The sequence below is a fragment of the Anolis sagrei genome, chromosome 1 (genome assembly GCF_037176765.1).
Source record: "Anolis sagrei isolate rAnoSag1 chromosome 1, rAnoSag1.mat, whole genome shotgun sequence".
NCBI lineage: Eukaryota > Metazoa > Chordata > Lepidosauria > Squamata > Dactyloidae > Anolis > Anolis sagrei.
In genome coordinates, this window is record NC_090021.1 from 187,439,225 (window position 1) to 187,459,859 (window position 20,635).

Below are 20,635 nucleotides of genomic sequence, written 5' to 3' on the forward strand. Positions count from 1 at the left end.
CCTAAATGTAAGGTGCACAATGCTGTGTAGTAAATGGTTTTGGTCCAGCTTACCTGTCCGAACGTATCTCTCCTTATAAACCATCTAGGAATTTAAGATTATTTGGGGAGGCCCTGCTCTCAATCCCACCTTCCTCACAGACGTTTCTGGCAGGGATGAGGGACAGGGCCTTCTCAGTGGTGGCTGTAGAACTCCCTTCCTAGGGATATTAGATTGGCTCCCTCCTTCCTGACTTTCCAAAAAAAGTAAAAACCTGGCTCTTTGAACAAACTTTTGGAAATGCAGCGTGATAGATAAACATGGAACTATGAAAGAGTGAACATGGAACAGCTAGACAATGCTACTGGAAAAATGAGTTTAACAGGAAGACACTGGTGAATATATGTTTTTGATGGGTTTTTTTTGGGTATGGATTTTTATAATGTTGTGCTAAATGTTTTTTAATTGTCTTTTATGGCTGTTGTGGCATCAAATTGCTGCTAATTTGTAAGTCGCCTTGAGTTATCTTCAGGCTGAGAAAGGTGGGATAGAAATACCATAAATAAATAAATAAAAAATAAATAAATAGTTTGAAAACTATACTAGAACACTGGGAGACCAGGATTCAAAATACTTCTTGGGCATGGAAACCTATTGGAGAACTCTGAGCAAGTCCCACTTTTTCAGCTTCAAAAGAAGGAAAGAGCAAGCACTCTCTGAACAGATTGAGTCAAGAAAGCCTTGGGGTCAACTTCATTTTGCCTCGCATCCACATCAGTCTGTAAATTGCTCAAAGAAGTCCATGTTAAACTGTATTAACCTTTTCATTCACATTTTGCACACAATTTTGTTTTATCAATGCATTTCTACAAGTGATTTTCTCAGTATTATGCATTTTGCACATTGTTTTCGCATTCCTCTAATACAGTGGTTCTCAACCTGGGGTCCCCAGATGTTTTTGGCCTACAACTCCCAGAAATCCTAACAGCTGATAAACTGGCTGAGATTTCTGGGAGTTTTAGGCCAAAAACATCTGGGGTCCCCAGGTTGAGAACCACTGCTCTAATATACACTTTTTTAAAAAAAATCCAGAGAATTATATCATAATAACTGAGAATATTGAAGTGTTTTGATTGACATATGGTCAGAAAAGCTGAGATAAGTAGGTCTGCATTACAGTGCAGAATTTTCTCCCCCATCATGTTGGGTGGAAGAATTGGATGGCTCAGTTCCTCTGTGGGTCAGCCAGGTAACAAAAGTATTCCCCAAAGCCCTGGATGCTAACACAGAAAACATGTAACCTAAACCTCTCCATCAAGATGCGGCACAGAATTTCTTCTGCAGCATCTGTTGTGTTTGTCGTCGTCTTTTCTTTTTTATATAAATACCAGACAGCTTTTTTCTTTTCTTGTCTTGTTGCTATGGTCCTTGTGGAAATGTAATACAGCCAGAGGGAACATGTTCTTGTTTCCTTTGTTGCACAGTGTAAAGTGAGTGTTTGAAACGGCTCCATTAGACAACTGCCAGTTAAGGCACAGCTTGGTGGCGGCTGCTTATATGCTTTTGCTTCAACCATTTCAGATTTAATGGTAACATAATTTCAATAGGGAAGCTGGTATACTTTAATATATGGTCAAATGAGTAAAAAGAATGAGCCTATTCTTAATTTGACTTGATCCTGTTTTACAGGGTGTATGTATGGCAGGTATTATGGACTGAGATCTTGAATGGCATAGTGTTGCGTAACGGTTTTGTATGGAAAATGATGGCACATCTGGACTTTCCACTTCACTTTTGCAGTTCCCCCTCTATCTTGGCCATTCTGTGGAGAGTATGGTGGGAGCTGTGGCTGTGTCCTTGTAGCTAGATGCAAAATAGTTCCATTATCCACTGATATCCACTGGAGACATAGCCAGATGCTCCTCTGATTCCCCTGCCCTACTTTCCACCAACCACAGAACGTAGCTCCATAGTAAGCCAGGAATAGATATGTGTTCATATTGAGTTTATGAGATCGGCTTTCAACAAATGTGTATGCAATTGCAGCCTATACTCAAGTGACTATTAGACCAATCATGGGGTAGGAAACTCAGCCAATGTACTTATGCCAGAATATGAGGGCTTCTGCTTTCCTTGGCTATGGAAAACATGCCAAAGAGTGCAATGCTATAGCCAATCAATGGGTGGGACAGAGCTATATCCAAGTGCATCCACAGCTAGGGGAAGCTGGTGTGTAAGGAGATAGGGGCACCTCATTGTCTAATGCAGTGGTTCCTAACCTGTGGCCCATGGACCACCAGTGGTCCACAAGAATGAAAATATTGCCCACGGCCTTACCATTACTACACCATTGCCTTGAAACCACACGGTAACGAGAGTGATTGGTCTCGCAAAATCCTTTATAGTGCTGAGGCAACAGGGATGTTGGGAGGGGAGAAGCTGATTATCCATGAAAGATTAGTACCACCACATCAGCTCTATATTATGAAATATTGTTTTCTGTAGGAGACTACTGGATGGCATATTTTCTGTATGAGAAACTAGAGCTGATGTGGTCTATGCAATGTAATTTTCTGAATCAGCACCCCAAATAACCAAACCAATCTAAAGTTGATCAAAAATTGATTCATAACCTTTTTGGTACTAATGTTGGAGAGTGGTCCCCGGTCAAGTTGTCCCTGTTAAAAGTGTTCCCAGGTCAAAGTGGTCTGGGTGCTCCCTGGGCAGCATCCTTGTAGATGGCCAATTCTCTCATACCAGAAGTCACTTGCAGTTTCTCGAGTCACTCCTGGCATATGCAAAAAAGTGGTCCCTGGTCAAATGGTCCTTGGTCAAAAAAATTGTTGGGTCCACTGGTCTAATGGCTTTACAAATGCAGATTAAGTATCCCTTATCCAAAATGTTTGGGACCAGAATTGTTTTTGACTGTTTTGATTTTGGAATATCTGTATTTGTAGATACATATGTAGAGCTATGTTGGAGATGGGACCCATGCCTGAACATGAAATTCATGATATTTTAAATAATTTTGTGAATGAAACTAAGTTGGTGCAAAGGCTTCAGCACCTGAAAATTATCCACGTGGGCAATTTTGAATTTTGTAATTCCAGATAAGGCATGCTCAACCTGTACATACATTGGGGAAATCTCTGGTCATATCAATGAAGATAACACATAGGATTCCTGCCTATGTATCTCACCAATAAAATATATGAATATGAAGAAGGAAAATAGAAAATTATTTTTTGTATCATCCTGCATTTTCATTTTTACATTATTTCTCACTAGAAGGAAGGTTTCATACATTGTTACTGTTTATTTAAGTCATACATTTTCACTGTTTATTTAATTGACAGAGTTTGTGCCATCTGAGTTGTCAGGCTGAATCAATCTTAACTTGCAATTAATTTAATCATTGCTAGCCTACACATTTGCATGTCTATCTAAATGTCTCACTTTGCTGAAACTTTACACATGCTGTTATCATTATGCACTACATAGTTTTGCATTCAGTCTATTAAAACTTGTGCAATTCTTCAGTTGGAAAGGTTGGGAATTTACCATGAGCTCTAAGAAAGTGCTCCCAGTACTACAAGGATAATCCCAGGATAAAAGCAGGATCAACTGTTAAGACTGAGCTTTTAACGGAATATATAAGTTTTTTTTTTCAAAAAAATGTATTTTTGTAAAGGCACCAAATTTAAAGGAGCTTATTTCAAAACTGATTCAGTTGATCGGTTTGAAATTTGAAAAGGATAATTCTTTCTTTTGTGGTTATCATTTTGCAATATTTCATTCAGATGTGTGAAAATACCAAAGAAGAAGAAGAAGAAGAAGAAGAAGAAGAAGAAGGTATAATTTCTCTGATTTCTAATTACCAGTCCATAGGAGACTGGCAAATTTGGATATTTCAACCTGAGTTGAAATTCAGGACCAGTTTTGGAGTGGATCAGATATGAACTTATGTTGGCTGGATCAGTGCTGCATCTGAATTGCTGAAATTGACTCTGAATTGAATTGAGTGACCCTTGTACAGCCCTAGTTAAAATTTCACCTTGCTTCAACAGTATTTGAATGACATTCTCCATTCCACTCATACAACATTTCTATGAGCCATAGAAACCGTGAAAGGTAATTGTAACGAGACCAGTTTTGATAGCAGCACAGATCTATTTCCTTTATTCCTAGCCCACTCTCACCAATGTATTCAAGGCTGCTTATTCCTTTACCCTTATACTTATTCCTTTACCCTTTAAACATTTATTTTTACATTATTTTTTTCAAATAGAAATTAAATGTAAGTAAGAGATAAAATCAGTTTTATTTTTCAATTTGTTCACATGTATGGAGTTTCACTTATTTCATTTCCACTCATTTAAATGGCATTTCTTTCATTTTTTTAATTGTTAAGCATCTAGTTGTTTTCATTTTATTTCATTTTTGTGGATTTTAGAGAAGACTCGGGTACTCTACTGCCAGTTATAACAAGTGTTTTTCTTCCAAAAGGTATCAAGGTTCAGTTTTGGTTTTAACTAGAGGAGAACCACTGAATTGCTGAGAATTGGTGCATCAACACTTACATAAGTTGCATAGGTTCATGAAACCACTAACAATTGGGTTGAAATTTAAAAGCATTTCACTATGTTAGGGTGCACCCGGTTCAATGATTATTTACAGCATTTGGTGACTAACTAGCTATACAGAAAGGTCATTTAATGAAGCATATTTGTGCTGTACCTATAAAATGTGAAGTCATTTTAAAAACATGTATCTGTCCAAAAGCCAGAGCTTTGGTCTGAGTTCTAGTCGGACTGGTCCACTATCCACACAGACTACTGCCAACATTTATTTCCCCCTATATTCATCAGCACAGGGAAAAGGGGTGGGTTGGATTTGTGTTGCTGCTGTCACTGTTATCAGACAGCCATAAAGCTCCATGAGAACTCCTGGTCATCACAGGTGACAGCATCTTGACTACACTTTCCTTGTTGTGTGAGAACCTCTCTTGATGCCAGCATCTACAATGACCAGGAGTTTGCATGGAGCTCTGCAGCTGACTGGGAATGGTGGCAGGGACAAGGATGGTAAAGGAGATGGTCCAATGGGTCTGATGCAGTCTCAGCCTGGCTTGATGTCTGGACTCTGCTCCATTACAGCCACAGGCTGGGGACTCCGTGTGGCCACATCTCAGGCCATTTCTGCACCAGACTGGCACTAAATTAAGTGGCCAATGTAAATGAAACCTAAGTGGCTTCTATTCTTTCAACTTCTTCACTCTGACTGACTCCACTAAAAAAGTGGCCTGAACAATACTGGCTATATGTATAGACTTATTGTCAGCATTATTGTGTCAAATAGGGACATGTTATCACCCCAGCTTTATTTTCTATCTTCATCGCTATGATACTTTATCTTGTTAATGGGAAGCTTCCCACCGGCATGGAAATCACCTATTGAACAGATAGCAAGCTATTTAACTTCAGCACACTGAAAGCCAAAATCACAGTCTCCTGACTTTGAGAGCTGTTCAGCAGTGGAACTCTCTGCCCCGGAATGTCCTAGAGGCTCCTTCTTTGGAGACTTTTAAACAGAGGCTGGATGGCCATCTGTTGGGGGTGTTTTAAATGAGATTTTCCTGCTTCTTGGCAGGGGGTTGGACTGGATGGTCCACAAGGTCTCTTCCAACTCTATAATTCTATGATTCTATTATTCTAAGGTTACAACAGCATCTGTTATAGAACTCCAATATGCTGATGATAATGTAGTCTGTGCGCATTCGGAAAAAGACCTACAAACCACTGTAAACACATTTGCAGAAGCATACGAGAAGCTCGGGCTGTCATTGAACATTGAGAAGACCAAAGTGCTCTTCCAGCAGTCACCAGTCAATCCCTCTGCAATGCCAGAAATACACCTTAATGGTGTAACATTAGAAAATGTTGACCATTTCCACTACTTTGGCAGCCACCTCTCAAGAAAAGTCAATATTTACACTGAAATACAACACTGCCTGAGCTCTGTGAGTGCAGCATTTTTCCAAATGAAGCAGAGAGTGTTTGAGGACTGGGACAGCAGTAGGGATACCAAGGTGCTTGTTTATAAAGCTATTGTCCTCCCAACCCTGCTATATGCCTACAAAATGTGGACTGTTTACAGACAGCACACTCAACTCCATTGGCGTTGCCTCCAAAAAATCCTGCAAATCTCTTGGGAAAACAGGCGGACAAATGTTAGTGTACTGGAAAAAGCAAAGACCACCAGCATTAAAGCGATGCTCCTACACCATCAACTCTGCTGGACTGGCCATGTTGTTTGAATGCCCAATCACTGTTTCCTAAAGCAGTTACTCTACTCCGAACTCAAGAATGGAAGATGGAATGTTGGTGGACAGGAAAAGAGATTTAAAGATGGGCTCAAAGCTAACCTTGAAAACTGTGGCATAGACATTGAGAACTGGGAAGCTCTGACTGGTACAAATGGAGGGCTAAAGGGAGAAACGTGTCAAGAGAAAGGCCGAGACCATCTTCCACCTGGAAAACAATGTCCTGACTGCAGGAGAACATGTGGATGAAGAATAGGGATCCACAGCCACCTTCGGATCCACCAGCAAGACAATACACGTGGGATCAACGAGGGATCACCTAAGTAAGTGCAAGCATTACTGGGAACATGTTGTAAGTAAAGCACTCACAATGAGAGCAAAAAACATATGAAAAGCCCTTCTGGATCAGACCAGAGACTAATCTAGCTCAGCATTCTGTTCTCATGGTGTCCAAACAGACATCTTTAGGAAATTCAAAAGAAGAACATGAAGACACACATCATCTATTCAGATGTGATTCCAGGAATGTTGACTGCTGCTTTATATGTGTGCCATATTCGTGAAACCAGTCGCTGCAATCTTACTGGTAATTCATAAAAACACCCTACTTCATCAAGAAAATAATGATTCTTCCAAAGGATCTCTATGAAAGGGTTCTCCTCCTCCATATGATAAAGTTTGCTATCATTTCAGGATGTACCAACTAAACTGAGAATGCTGTAACAGGTTCAGTCTGATGAAATAATACTGCATTTCTCCCATAGTTAAATTGAATGTAACATAGAAGTTCAAGCTGCAGGACTAAATGTTATTCCCCCAACAATGATCAGTTTTTGCTGGAAGCAGAGGATGACTGAACAGGAAACAGAAGATCTATAAACATCCCACTTTCCAGCAACTTCATCTCCGGCCATGCAGCGGAAAGACCAAGGTTGGCTTGGCGACAGAAATTGGCACTCTTCTGTTAAACTGGCAGAACAATTAGCTTGCATTCAATCAGCTTTCGCTTTGCAATAAATATTCCTTCCATCTTTTCAGGCAACACGAATCTCACCTCTCTCTCCCCTGCCCCCCCCCCCCCCCTCTTGATTTGGAGCCTCACATGCCACTGTCCCAAAGGAGTCAGTCTGTGTGGCAGCTGCTGCATGTTCAGCTGGCTTCATATGCAGTCACCCACTGTGTGAAGTTGCTAGGAGAAGGTGAATAGTCTCAATTAGAGCACGCTCCTTCAATAGCAACCTGTAGAGCTCTCTAATTTCCTTTTACGCGGGTGATCTGCACTCACCAGTGCCAGCAGCTTTCCATTGATTCATCTCACAAGGCATTTCTTTTTGTTTGTTCTTCAAGGAGCAATTCAAGATCCACTCAAAAAAAGACGAAAGCGGCAGTATTTAGGCAGATGCTTCCTTTCGCAGGGCGGGTGCGGACTTGGGATTGGTTTATCCCACCTGCTTCCTGATTGCATTTTGTGCTGAGAACGGGCATCTTCCCCTGCCTCCTGGACCAGTTAAGATGATCAGCCAGAGATTCCTGGACATTTTGAGAGCAACTAAACTCAAGCGACTGAACTGAGACAAGTGGTGAAAAGTGTGTAGGAAGGAGCGGGGGGAGGACAGAGCAGTGAGCGGTACATTTTCTGCTTCACTGGATTAATCTTTGATTTTGAGGTCAGGAGAGCTGTGTGCTTAAGGGGCTGGTGTGGCAGTGGGGAGGGGGGGCGGACAGTGAGAGTGCGGATTTGGCTAGCCAAGTGAATAAGCAATCGAAGCAGACGCTTCCCTCGGCCCTTCTGTAATCCTGATAGGTTTCGAGAGAGATGAGAGCAGCTGCTACCTAACATGTGTGGATCGTCTGACATCTGTGCTGGACTGGAGAAGGCTTTCCCTCTCTGTTGCTGCTGAATCTGACACCAATTCTGTCACTGCCGCGGGACAGTGGCCACCATGGGCTCCACAGGTACTGAGAGAAATGAAGGAATGGACAGCGCTCTGCTGAAGTATCCGATAAGAGGGCACACCGAGAAAATGTGGCAACGTCTGAAAGGGATGTGAGTAAAGCACCTCTCCACTTTATTGGCTCCTGCCTTTCCAAGGCAGTTGTTCTTTCAGAACATGATGAAGGGAAAAAAATGCTTTGGCAGACTGTTTAATAGTGCTGCTTAGTAAGTCATTGGGCAATAAGCTGGGGAAAAATGTAATGTGTTGTTGTGGGTCTTTTTGTTGTTGAAAACACAATATACATTGCACAAGGTATGTCTGGATAGTATGAAACTACTGTCCACTTTCTTAGCAAATTTGCCTCTTAGACACTGGGTTTTTTTTTCATGTCAGGAGCAACTTGAGAAACTGCAAGTCGCTTCTGGTGTGAGAGAATTGGCTATCTGCAAGGACATTGCCGAGAAGACGCTCGGATGTTAGATGTTTTTGCCACCCTTGTGAGAGGCTTATCTCATGTCCCTGCATAGGAAGCTGGAGCTGACAGAGGAAGCTCAACCCACTCTCTGTTGGTCAGCAGTCCTGCCAGCACAAGGGTTTAAGCCATTGCACCACGGGGGCTCTGGCACTGAGTGTGATGATACTTTTTCTCCCCATGTGCTAGGTGACTGGTGTCAAGATTTCTGGAAGAAACAAACACTTTCTGTAGTGAAACTAGGTGTCTTGGGACAGGTTGGTGATAGGTCTTTGCAAGTTTACGCATGTAGGATACCATTTAAAACATTTGTGGGTGAGGCTTGTCCAGTATTTCCTTCCTATTCAAAACAATGCTTCTCTCTTCTCTGCTCTGCTTTGCTCTGCTCTTCACTTCTCTTCTCTGGCATATAGTAAGCTCAGAAGTCATTTCATGGATTCTTTCAGACCAAGATTTTCCCAGCTGATTTATTTGTGGTGATTGGTGTGCATGCGTTCACAATGAATAAATAAGAGAAATAGGCTCAAGGAAACATCACAGTGCACTCCTACCTCCATGACCATTAAGTGCATGGAGAAGACATGATGGGGTAACCTGCAGAGATCTTAGAAGGGATCAAACTGAACATTTTTGGTTGGACAGGATGTGGTGATATAAAGACTAATAAGCATGGAGGAGCTGACTCTTTAAAAGGGTCTCTTTTTTGCTATACATAATAACTTTCTTTAGAGAAGTTCATTTTTCCACGTTAGCAACCATATGGTGGTCTGTACCCAGAGTGAAGGCAAAAAAGCTATTTCATGCATGCAGGTTCATCTGTGGGGGTAACCATACTACTGCAGCATTGTTTACAGTGTGTGAATGTAACATTCGTGACTGTAATTCTCCAGTCTAATGCTTTGTAAGGAAATTGGTTAATTTGTGCAACCACAAAGTGCAGAGAATTCTGAATGAGATTTGAATTTCAGTCTGCTATCCAGAGGGAATCCTAAAACTAGAAACTTGACTAACTCATTTACATAGTTTACTAATAAATGTTTCAGTCTAAGAATGATGGGTCAGTTCTATGGAATCTTGGGAACTGTACTTTGGTGAAGCACCAGCATTATTTGGCAAAGAAGGTGAAAGACTAGGCTTGTGCAGTTTGGCTGGAAGATGATCTGTTTTTGGTATCCAAATTTCGTTGGGTACCCAGATCCATTTTTGGGAGCCTCCCGAAAATCAGTTTATGGAAAAATCTGTTTTCAGCTAGGCAGCCAAAAGATCTGGGAAGATCTGGTCCATTGGTGACAATGTGGAACTTATGTGGCTCCTCTATCTGGTCATGGGATTCTTCCCTTTCTTCCTTTCAAGGGGGCCTGGGTTTGAGGAATGGGGTTATGGAAGCATGTGCTGGGTGCTCCCGAATAGAAGGGAAGAAGCAGCTCCTGGCAGCCATGTGGGCCATTTTGGCTAAAAAAAAATGGTGCACCTAAATGCAGATGACGCCCAACTCTACTACTCCTTTCCACTTAAAGCCAAGGAAGCTGTACTGACCCTAAACCAGTGCCTGTCATCAGTAATGGACTGGATGAGGGCAAACAAAATGAAACTTAATCCAGACAGACAGAGGTACTTCTTGTTAGTCGGAAGGCAGATTAGGGAATAGAGATCCAACTTGTGCTGGATATGGTAACACTCCCCCTGAAAACACAAGTTTGCAGTTTGGGGGTCTTCTTGGACTCAGCACTGAACCTGGAGGCCCAGGTATTGGCAATGGCTGGGAGGGCCTTTGCACAATTAAAACTTGTGTGCCAACTATGCCCGTTCCTTGAGAAGCCAGATCTGGCCATGGTAGTACACACCTGTTACAGGCCATCTGGATTACTGTGATGTGCTCTACATGAGGCTGCCTCTGAAGAGTGCTCAGAAACTTCAGCTGGTCCAAAGAACTGCAGCCAGGTTGCTCACTGGGGCTGGCTACAGGGAGCAAACAATCCTCCTGTTGCAGCAGCTCTGTTGGCTGCCAATCTGTTTCTGGACACAATTCAAAGTGTTAGTTATGATCTTTAAAGTCCTAGACAGTTAAGATCTAGTCTATTTGGCTGACCATATCCCCTTATACGAACTTGCTTGGGCCCTGAGATCTTCAAGAGAGGCCCTTCTCTCAGTCACACCTCCATCTCAAGCTCTGTTGGTGGGAATGAGAGAACAGACCTTTGGTGGCTGCCCACAACTCTAGAGCCCCCTTCTACCCAGGGAAACCAGAATGGCCCCATCCCTGCTATCCTTCTGGGGCAGCAGGGATGGGGCCTGCTGTCCAGAAGGCAGGCTTCCAAAGAAGAAGGTGTTTAAGACCATCAAGGGCTGCTGTGATTTTTTGATATGAGTTTATATGCCTTTATGGTTTTAACCTGGATTGTTTTAATACTAATGTTGTTTAATACTGTTTTAATAATTGTATATTTGTATATTTTAAGTTGTACTGAAATGTTTTTAGTTGTGAGCCGCTTTGAGTTTCTGTATGGAGAGAAAAAGCAGGATACAATACAATACAAAACAATACTTTATTATGATCAAAGTACAAAGCAGGGCACAAGCATCCTGGAAAGGGAAACACAGCTCCAAAGTGAAGCAGTTATTAAAAAGCAGATTAGAAAACAGTTTAAAATCACAGTTTAAAACACAGGCTAATGTAACAGGTATGGAACCGGGGGGGGGGGGGGACTGATAGGGGTCAAAACATTTAGGGGGGCACTAAAGGGGAAGGGAGGGGCACATTACAAGTCTAGTAGCATTTTAGCTATAACACATTGCTCTAACTGCATTCCCAGCAGGGTATTGCTTTATGGGGTCAATCATCATCCATCTAATTTTAAGTGCTGCAGCACAAAACTTAGCAACACTATAAGTTATTATAGTGCTAGAGTCCGAAAGCAGGATATAAATAAACATAATAAATAAATAAATAATACTTGTGGGACTGGTACCCAAGGTTTCACCAACCTGCATCAGACAAAGTATGTCCTCTTTAGAAATTATCTAGGTCCTCCAGGCGATATTATGATAGACTTCCACCGGAATCTCCATAGAATTGTGCTGATGATCTAGAAAATGCCTAGAAAAGATACCTCTCTAAGAATTTTCAATATATTCTAGGGTGACTTGAATACTTTTAGTATTCTTGTTATAGTTTTATATTATGTGTTAATGTTTTTAAATGTTTTATGGTGTTTTTGGGCATCGAATCGTTGCCATTGTAAACTGCCCTGAGTCACCTAAGGGCTGAGAAAGGCAGTATAAAAATATAGTAAATAAATAAATAAACAAACTGCAAGTTGCTTCTGGTGTGAGAGAATTGGCTGTCTGCAAGGACATTGCCTAGGAGATGCCCAGATGTTTTGATGCTTTACCATCTTTGTGGGAGGCTTCTCTCATGTTCCCGCGTGGGGAGCTGGAGCTGACAGAGGGAGCTCATCCATGCTCTCCCTGGATTTGAACCTCCATCAGTCTTCAGTCCTGCTGGCACAAGGGTTTAACCCATTGTGCCACCGGCTGCTCCTGTTTTCTAGGGTGATTGCAAGTCATTAATATCAGTAGGGTTCTCTATTATCCAGAGTTTCTGCAGTTCAGGAACGTATTACATTTGGATACAGATGTATAGTATACACCTGTATTAGGGATATAGAAATCATTCAGTCTAAATTTTATTATATGCATCCAAATACTACCTCATTTTCATCATTTTGTTTTGAGTTGAAAGACGTTCCTTGTGTCTTTCCATTTTATTCATTCCCATTTTAAAATGAGTGTACAATATGATCACACTTCATTTCTCAAAAAAGCCCCAGAAACCTGTGAAATATGCAAATTCTTGAGGTGCATTTCCACTCATTCTTGGGCAGTGTGAAAAAGGCTGCTTTTCTCGAGAAGGTGAGATCCAAGGGAGTCCTTTCCCAGCCCTCATCCCTATGCACCTGGAGCATGTCTGCTTCTTCCAGCAGTCTCATCAGGAGAGCAAAGGACAGCCATAACTGTGAACTGTGATGCTCACAGCAGCTATTTACTAATCACAGTTTCTTCCCCGGAGTCCAGCAGTTCCTGTAACTCAGTGGCAATTCTACTGTATATAGCAAAGTCCCATGCAGGCTTATTGGTGATCTGGGAGGTGAGAATGTGACAGCTTCTTCTACAGCCTGCAAATTGGTTTAAACACATCTTTTAACATCTCGGGTCAGTAGCTTATTTTACAGCACTCAGGGAGAAAGAAGAGAAGTGTTGCTATCTTAATAGCTATAGCCTTTACCTCTAACAATTAATCCCTGTTCTTTGCTTGTCAGCATTTCAGTTCTAGGCATGCTTCCATTTAAGATTATATATTAGTGCAAAACAGACATTCTTTCTAATGGAAACAAGCAACTTAAGCCCTGCTGACATTGAAGATATGTTTTTAGTCAGCATTCCCCAGCCCTGGGTCCTCCAGATGTGTTGGGTTATGACTCTGCAGATAGCACTATGCTTAATAGCCTGTTGCCTGGGAATGATGGGAGTTGTGGTCCAACACCCTAGAAGATATAGAGTTGGGAAGAGTTTAGGTACATAATTTTGTTCTTCCGTGGCAGGCAATTTTGTTCTTCAGTAGCCGGGGGGGGGGGGGGGGGCTTGAGGGGCTTCAACCCCCCCCCCTCGAAATTCTCATGGTGGTCCGCGGGAAGGCCTTACTGGTACATTATTTAAACTGTTATGTTTATTCATATCATGATCTGATCACCATGCTCAATATATCTCATATGCATGGGGGTATTGGGGTAACGATACAAAAGGTTTGCTAGTGTAGACCATCTTTCACTCAGACTCAGCCCCCCCCCCAAATCAAACTCAGCCCCCCCTCCCCGAATCAAAATCCTGGCTACGGGCCTGTTCAGTGGTTAAAAAAGGTTTTTGTGAGGTTTTTTTCCAATGTAATTTTTATTTGATTTGATTCATATCACACTTTCCCCCCAATATGGGAACTAAGATAGTTCACAACAAAGATTCAGGCAAAATGCAGTACAAAAATTGTATTTTTTAAAATCTAATTCTTTAAAAAGTAGCATTGCCTTGAAATTGCTTTAAAAGCAGTCAGGGCAGACTAGATAAGAAAGCACAGCAACCCTTCTCCTAATCCTTCAAAAGGAAGAAGTTCATACTCTGAAGCTTGTCTAAGTAAAAAAAAGATCTTTGCCTCCTTCTAGAAGGGAAGTAGTGAGATAGCCAATATACTCTCCTCTGGTTGGGACCCCCATTGTCTGAGAGCAGCCACAGAAAAGGCCCTCTCACATGTCTCCTCCATCCTAAAACATGGGCAGATAGATGTAGGGAGATATGGTATTCTGGCCCCAGTGCTTACGTTTTAGGGCAGGGGTCCCCAGACTAAGGTCCGTGAGCCAGATGCAGCTCTCCAAGGTCATTTACCTAGCCTCTGCCCTAAACTTTCTACTTAGGGTCTGTTGGGAATCAGCCTGTGTTTGTGTTTCATGATGCTTAGGATCATGATGCTCTTGATGTGGTACATGATGAGGGAAATGATGGTGCTGAGGCTGAGGTGCAAGATGGAGATGGTTTGGCCAATGATTTTCATGCAGACAATGACAAAGAGGCTGCAGTGCAAAGGGCAGTTTCTCATGAGAATATTCCTGCTGGGCTTAAGGATGATGGTTTACTCCCTCTTTCTGTGAGCTCTCAAGATATGAGTTTGGAAAAAAAAATCTGACACCTGGAAATGTTAATGAGCAGCCAGAAAGGGAGTTGAAAAATAGGCGGCTAGAGTTCAGCCAGGATCAACAACAAACTCAACGTTTACGTCACTCCGAAAGGCTTCGTCAGATAAGAGGCAAGAGTGGGGGAAAACGAAACCAATTTTTGGGCTTTGGGATATAAGGTTTGCTTCAAGGGAAAGCCTGTTAGATCAGGCATCGTTAGAAAATCATGTTTATGTGCCTTGGAAATCCTATTCAAGGGGTCTTGTTCTTATAGAGATTTTTAGCAAGCAAAGTTTATTGATTAGTCCATTGACTGTATCAACATTAAAAACAAAAACAGAAGCATGCACAAATAGACAATAATCACTATCCTAAGACTCCCATAATAGTGAACAAACATTCAAACTTGATTAAGTTAAAAGATAATTAAAAATATCATCATTAAAATGCCAAGGTAAAATTTCACACCACAAAAATTAAAAACGAAGCATTTTGCTGTGGTCTAGAACCTTCTGGATTATCTTTGCAACCTGTTGATTCCTTTCTGGATAAGTACTGCCTTGGATTGTTTTTATATCTTTTGTGGACATTGCTTTGAATTACTGCATTTTACTGATCTTTTACATTTTGAAATTTTCCTATTTGAAATTTTCCTAATATTAAAAAATAGGGGAACTCCAGACAAGAAACAATCAGGGACAGCTAATCACCTTTCAACAAAGGATTTGGGTTTTATTTGTTCTAGGACCAATTTATTGATCTCAAATTTCCAAAGAGGTGATATGACTAAAAAAAAATGTTAGATAATATTTTATTGATGGGAAAATGTAACAACGTATATCTGTCACTTAAAGCTTGCTCTGAATATTGTGGTTGCATACTTATTTATTATCCCATCTGTCTCCCAGGGCTGGGATGCAAACCAGTATACAATAAAATTAAAAAGTTTCCAAAAATACATAGGACATTACTCAAATGAAATATAGATTAATCCCCTTACATGATTAACATGCCAGTTCAAAACACTAATTAAAATAAATTGAAACAACCAGACTAATAATAATAGATGTCACTGGCACATACTAGAGTTAAATGACTCCCCTAATCCATGCTACTATATATCTGTTTTTATCTCTCTCTTTTTTTAAAAAAAAAAAATCTTTTGAAATTGTGAAATCCCTTGCTATATTCTACATAAACAGAAAAAAGAGAGAACTTCTACAAATCATTCTCCACATTACTCTTCCTAACACCATGCTATAGAAGGTTTTCCTCTTCCTTCGTGAATTACCAGAACCTTCTTGGCACCATTTCATATATTTGATGGTGTATGTATAATTGACAAAACTCCCCAGTAACTAATTCCTCCCTCTTTATGCTCATCCAAGCAGAAATCAATCCTGACTTCTCATGAGAGGGCCAAAATGACTAAACTGAGCCTATTGTACTCAGACATACGATGAGATGACTCATTAGAAAAGACTATAATGCTCACTAAAGCGGAAGCACAAACCCCCCATTACAGGTGGATTGACTGGAACAAGGAAGCCACAGCACTTTACGTACGAGGTCTTTGCAGGGTTGTTAATGGCAGGATGTCTCCCATTCATAGGGTTGCTGTAAACTGAAACTGGCAACTAACCACAAATATTGCATCCATTTCTACAATCCAGTGAGAGAGGTCCAGTAGGTGATGTAAAGATCCTCAGAGTCAAAGCATTTTGAAAGATGATATAGATCCTTTCCAAGCCTGTTCCATAAAGTTGCGAGCAAGAAATAGTAACTGTGGTTTCAAAATATATTTGACTCAAGGACTAACTCAGATGGGATGGGGATAATTCTTGGTTGGGTACAAGTTTCAGTACAGTGAATTTAGTAATTTTGCCGATAAATATACTGTTAATCTAACTATTTGAACTGCTTCTCTCCCATCTCTAGTTCAGGATAAGGTTCCCCTTTGACATTAAGTCTAGTTGGGTCCAACTCTGTGGGGTGGTGCTAATTTCCATTTCTAAGCCAAAGAGTTGGCATTGTCCATAGACACCTCCAAGGTCATATAGCCAGCATGACTGCATGGAGCAGCATTACCTTCCCGCAGAAGCAGGACTTATTGATCTACTCACATTTGCATGTTTTCGAACTGTTAAGTTTCCAGAACTAGTTCAGGATAGGTACTGTATTTTTCAGTGGAAGATGCCAGTTCACCTTCCCTTTTGCAACGGAGTCCACCGGCTCCCATCCTATGATGTATAGGTACTTCCTGGGGGACTCCATCACAAAAGGGAAGGTAAATTGGCATATGCCGCCACAGCAGCAACACAAGAGGCTTCCTGTGCTCAATGATCAATGGGGGAAATCAGGCAGCAGATGCTTCCCCTGTGGGATGAGCCAGGTGATGTGGGGCAGGGGACAACTTCCCCGTGCTGGGTAATGTTAGATTCACCACAATGCATGGCAATTTTGGCCAGTATGATGAGGTCCATAATATACATATAATACTGGAGTATGCCTCTTTTTGTCTGTAAAGGGAGGAATGTACTACTTTTCTGCAATGCCCCCTCTTCCTGGCAGTTTATTGTGTGATATTTCTTATTTAAATTGCTTATGTAATTTTTACAACATGGTATTATAGCATATTGATAGAGCTTCAACTGGTAGGCTTTATCTATGAAATGCTGGGATTTCTAGTATTCTGAATTTCTTGGTGTAAATCGTTCTAAAAATATGGTACATTTTGGAACTGCAGGTGCTTTTGTATATATAAATAAATATTTTTTTCTTTTGGTGGTACTGTGTGTCTTACAATTGATGGTGTCTTAGAACCGAAGAAATACATTTATTTAGAATGCTCTGCCACTGCGTCTGCACGCTAGAACATGTAAGTAGAGAAAGAATATTTGAAAAGATTTTCAAAACAATCAAAAACATATTTTTGAGGGTTAAGAAACGCTGATGAAAAGAATCATGGGCTGATGAGTATCTTCACCATTTGGGATTTATTATATATGCAATATCTACATGACTATTTTGTGCAGAAAAAGGATATTATTTTTTTTGCATGGGGCACATAGTCTTCTGCACAGAAAATAATATTGCTGCAGCTACTTCTGTGTGGTTTATTTAAGGAGTATGATACAGTTTACGCAGCTACCCATATACAATGAGTAGGGAAAAAATGAGAAGAACAATTGAAAACATCACAACCCAAGTATATACTGAAAATTTCTTTTATGCTTGGAGAGGATCTGTGTTCTCCTTGACCTCACTGTTATTCTCTTCTTAAGAATCTGCAGTGTTATTTTCCTGCCAAGAAATCATATTCTAATTTTTCTGCAGCAACCAAATATTTGAGTCCAACAGCCAGTTGCTAAGCCATTATATCACTGCTGTCTCATCTCAGGCAAGTTCTTCAAGACATGGGCAGCTATCTGCTGGACAAATAGGCAGGAAGCATTTTGACAAACACCAGATAACAGTTGATCATCTCCGCTTTTGTTGGGCATAGTCGTGAGCTGGAATTGGTGCTTGGAGTCAGCTGACTGGGGATTGTCTACATGAGCCCAAAGCTCTGAAGTGGACTAGAATTTACTTCAAGAAGTACGTACAGTGACTTATGGTCCTTAACATAAGGTACATTGGGGCGAACCTATTTAACCCCCATGTTGTTGACAAATGCTCTGGAGTTTTGCTGAAACTTCAATACAGTCCTGCACTTCGGTCACAATGTGGACCACAAAGCAACTCCAACATAAACCTGTTTTCTGCTTTGGACTGGTCCCATTACAATTGGCCATTGTAGATTAACCCTATGTCATTGGCCATAGTGACAAATGTCTACTCAAGATAATTTTGCTGACTGAGATAGGGTTGGAAATTGCATTCCAACAGCAATTCCACATGAACAACTGGAGCATAATCTTGTGTATTCTACCACTGCACTTTCTGTCTAATTGGTATCAAACCAAGTTCAAAGTCTTGTTCCTGGCATCAGAAGTGATGTATAACTTGGGACTGGGGGTTGTACTATGCCTTATTTGGTTTGTAAACAGAATGGCAGTAATAGTAGTATGGCAGCTCTGTTGAATAACAATAACAAAGGCGAAGGGACAGAATTAAGTTGATTCAACAAGCAATTCCAACCTCTTGTATATACAGTCAGGCCTCTAAATTTCTGGGTTAAGCATTCACAAATTAGATGATTAGCAGATTAATAGATTAATGTATACATAGAAATAAGTGCCGTTAATTCGTATTTATACTATATTTTTGCATGAGGTTCAACTGAAACAATGTGAGCTTGGTCAGAATGTGGGGTGAAAGGATGCAAATCATTACTAATGTCATGTGTCAGGATAGTGACCAATACAATATGAGTATATTTTGTTTGTAAGTGTAGATGGGCCCTAAGTCAGAAGGAAGAGCCATATAGATTAAGCAGACTAAGGTCAGTCAGGGAACCTGAGGGGTTCTACCTCTCACCTGCTTCTTACTTGGACAACCACAATCAACTTGAATGTGAGCTAAGCTGCATTTCCAACAACTAAGGACTTTATTGCATCATGTCATTATCCCACACTATTAGTGTGATCAGAAATAGTGGTATCTTATTTAGTATCGCATGACTCCATGTGTCACACAACTGCAATACTTTAGTAGTCCAAGGTCTCGTGGCTGCAGTTCCGGTTTAGTGGCTGAATTTGGCCCTCCGCGGTTCCATTAATCTAGTTTGTTTTTTAAAAAGCCTTTCAAGAAAAAGTCACAATTCCAGTAAAATGTTGCAAAAAATAAATTGAATTAAATCCTTCTTTTACTATGGGGGAATAATTAGAGAGGAGAACAATCCTTCTGCTGATGTCACTTCTGTGTGAGCACGTCAGCACAGAAGCTGCTAGTGATAATTGCAATAGGTAAGTTGCAGCATTGTGGTGCAATCTGGGACTATTGATGAATTTTACTGTCAATAGCAGGGGCAAAGTTTCCCATGAGGAAATGGGTTGGGGTTGGAATAGTGTGATTGGAACAGTCAACAAAGGTGACAGTCCTGTTTCTATGCACATTTGCCACCTCCATATAATAAAGTTCGATGACAAAAAAAAACCACTGCCTTATAGCTGTGTAAACAAAAAGTGTTGGAATTCTCCCCTTTACTTGTAGCACAATGGTGATTGCAGCACTGGAATGGTGTGATTGGATACTGGCCATTGTATTATTGTCAGTATGTCAATGTTGTTGCTTCATTTCCCCTTTTGTTCCTATTTATTTCTGATTGTTGTAGATGTTGGTGGTGAGGAAGAAGAAAGTGTTTGTGAAAACAAATTTAGACAAGTCCATAAATTACTGGATTTCCATCCACTCTGATGCATGCCTGCCCAAGAGAGAGGGGCCCTGAGTTCTGTTGGATGTTCTCCCAGGAAATGTGCCTTGAATTTCCACCTTTTCCTTGCCAGGGCTCCAGTCCCTTGAACAGCTGCATTGGCAGGCAGAAATCCAAAAAACTGACATTATTCCCAGCACTGCAGCTCCTGAATTAGGAAAAAGTTCAGCCGTTGGATTTTTGTTTGTCAGACAGTGGCTAAACGCACAGGAAATCTGCCAGAAAAAGACAGCAATTTTTTCTTACTCCATGCAGTTGTATTCTTTTACTTGCTCAAAGCTTTGATTCTGCATGCTAAGCCACTTTCTTGAGATTTATTTTGGGTTAGGATAACATTTATTTCCTCTTTCCCCATCTGATCTTTCTAATTCTCATCATCATCATCATCATCATCATCATCATCATCATCATCATCACACCATCACCACCACTTCCACCGTCACTACCATCACTAAATGCCTTTACATTGTAGAATCTTTGCCGTTTGACACCACTTTAACTATCATGGCTCAATGCTATGGCATCCTGGTAATTATAATTTGTCAAAGCACAAACAATCTTTAACAGGGAAGGTGAAAGATCTCATAAATCTGTGTGCAAAACACACACCACCAATGCATTCTGCAATGCACATTTAAGGATATATAGTACATTTTAAAAGTTGCTAGAAAGTTTGAATTAAGCTAAATAATGCACAGCAGCAGATTCCAGCTGGAAAGTGAAATGGGCTCTGCAAAAACTGGAATGATTTAGATTGCCAGGAAAGGGCAGGTAATTCTTAGTTTTGTTTTTAAAATGTAATTTTTACAGTGGTGGTGGTGGTAGTAGTGG

At 40.8% G+C, this 20,635-nt stretch overlaps 1 protein-coding gene across 1 annotated transcript in view; it reads left to right on the top strand.

Moving 5' to 3' along the window:
• Positions 1-7,455: 7,455 nt before the first annotated feature.
• The window catches only part of PDE1A (phosphodiesterase 1A), a 179,240-nt gene continuing 166,060 nt past the window's right edge, over positions 7,456-20,635 (top strand). Inside the window, exon 1 of the mRNA XM_060780091.2 lies at positions 7,456-8,348. Within this exon, the coding sequence (XP_060636074.2) occupies positions 8,245-8,348 (104 nt within the window). The 5' untranslated portion in view covers positions 7,456-8,244. The remainder of the gene's footprint in view (positions 8,349-20,635) is intronic.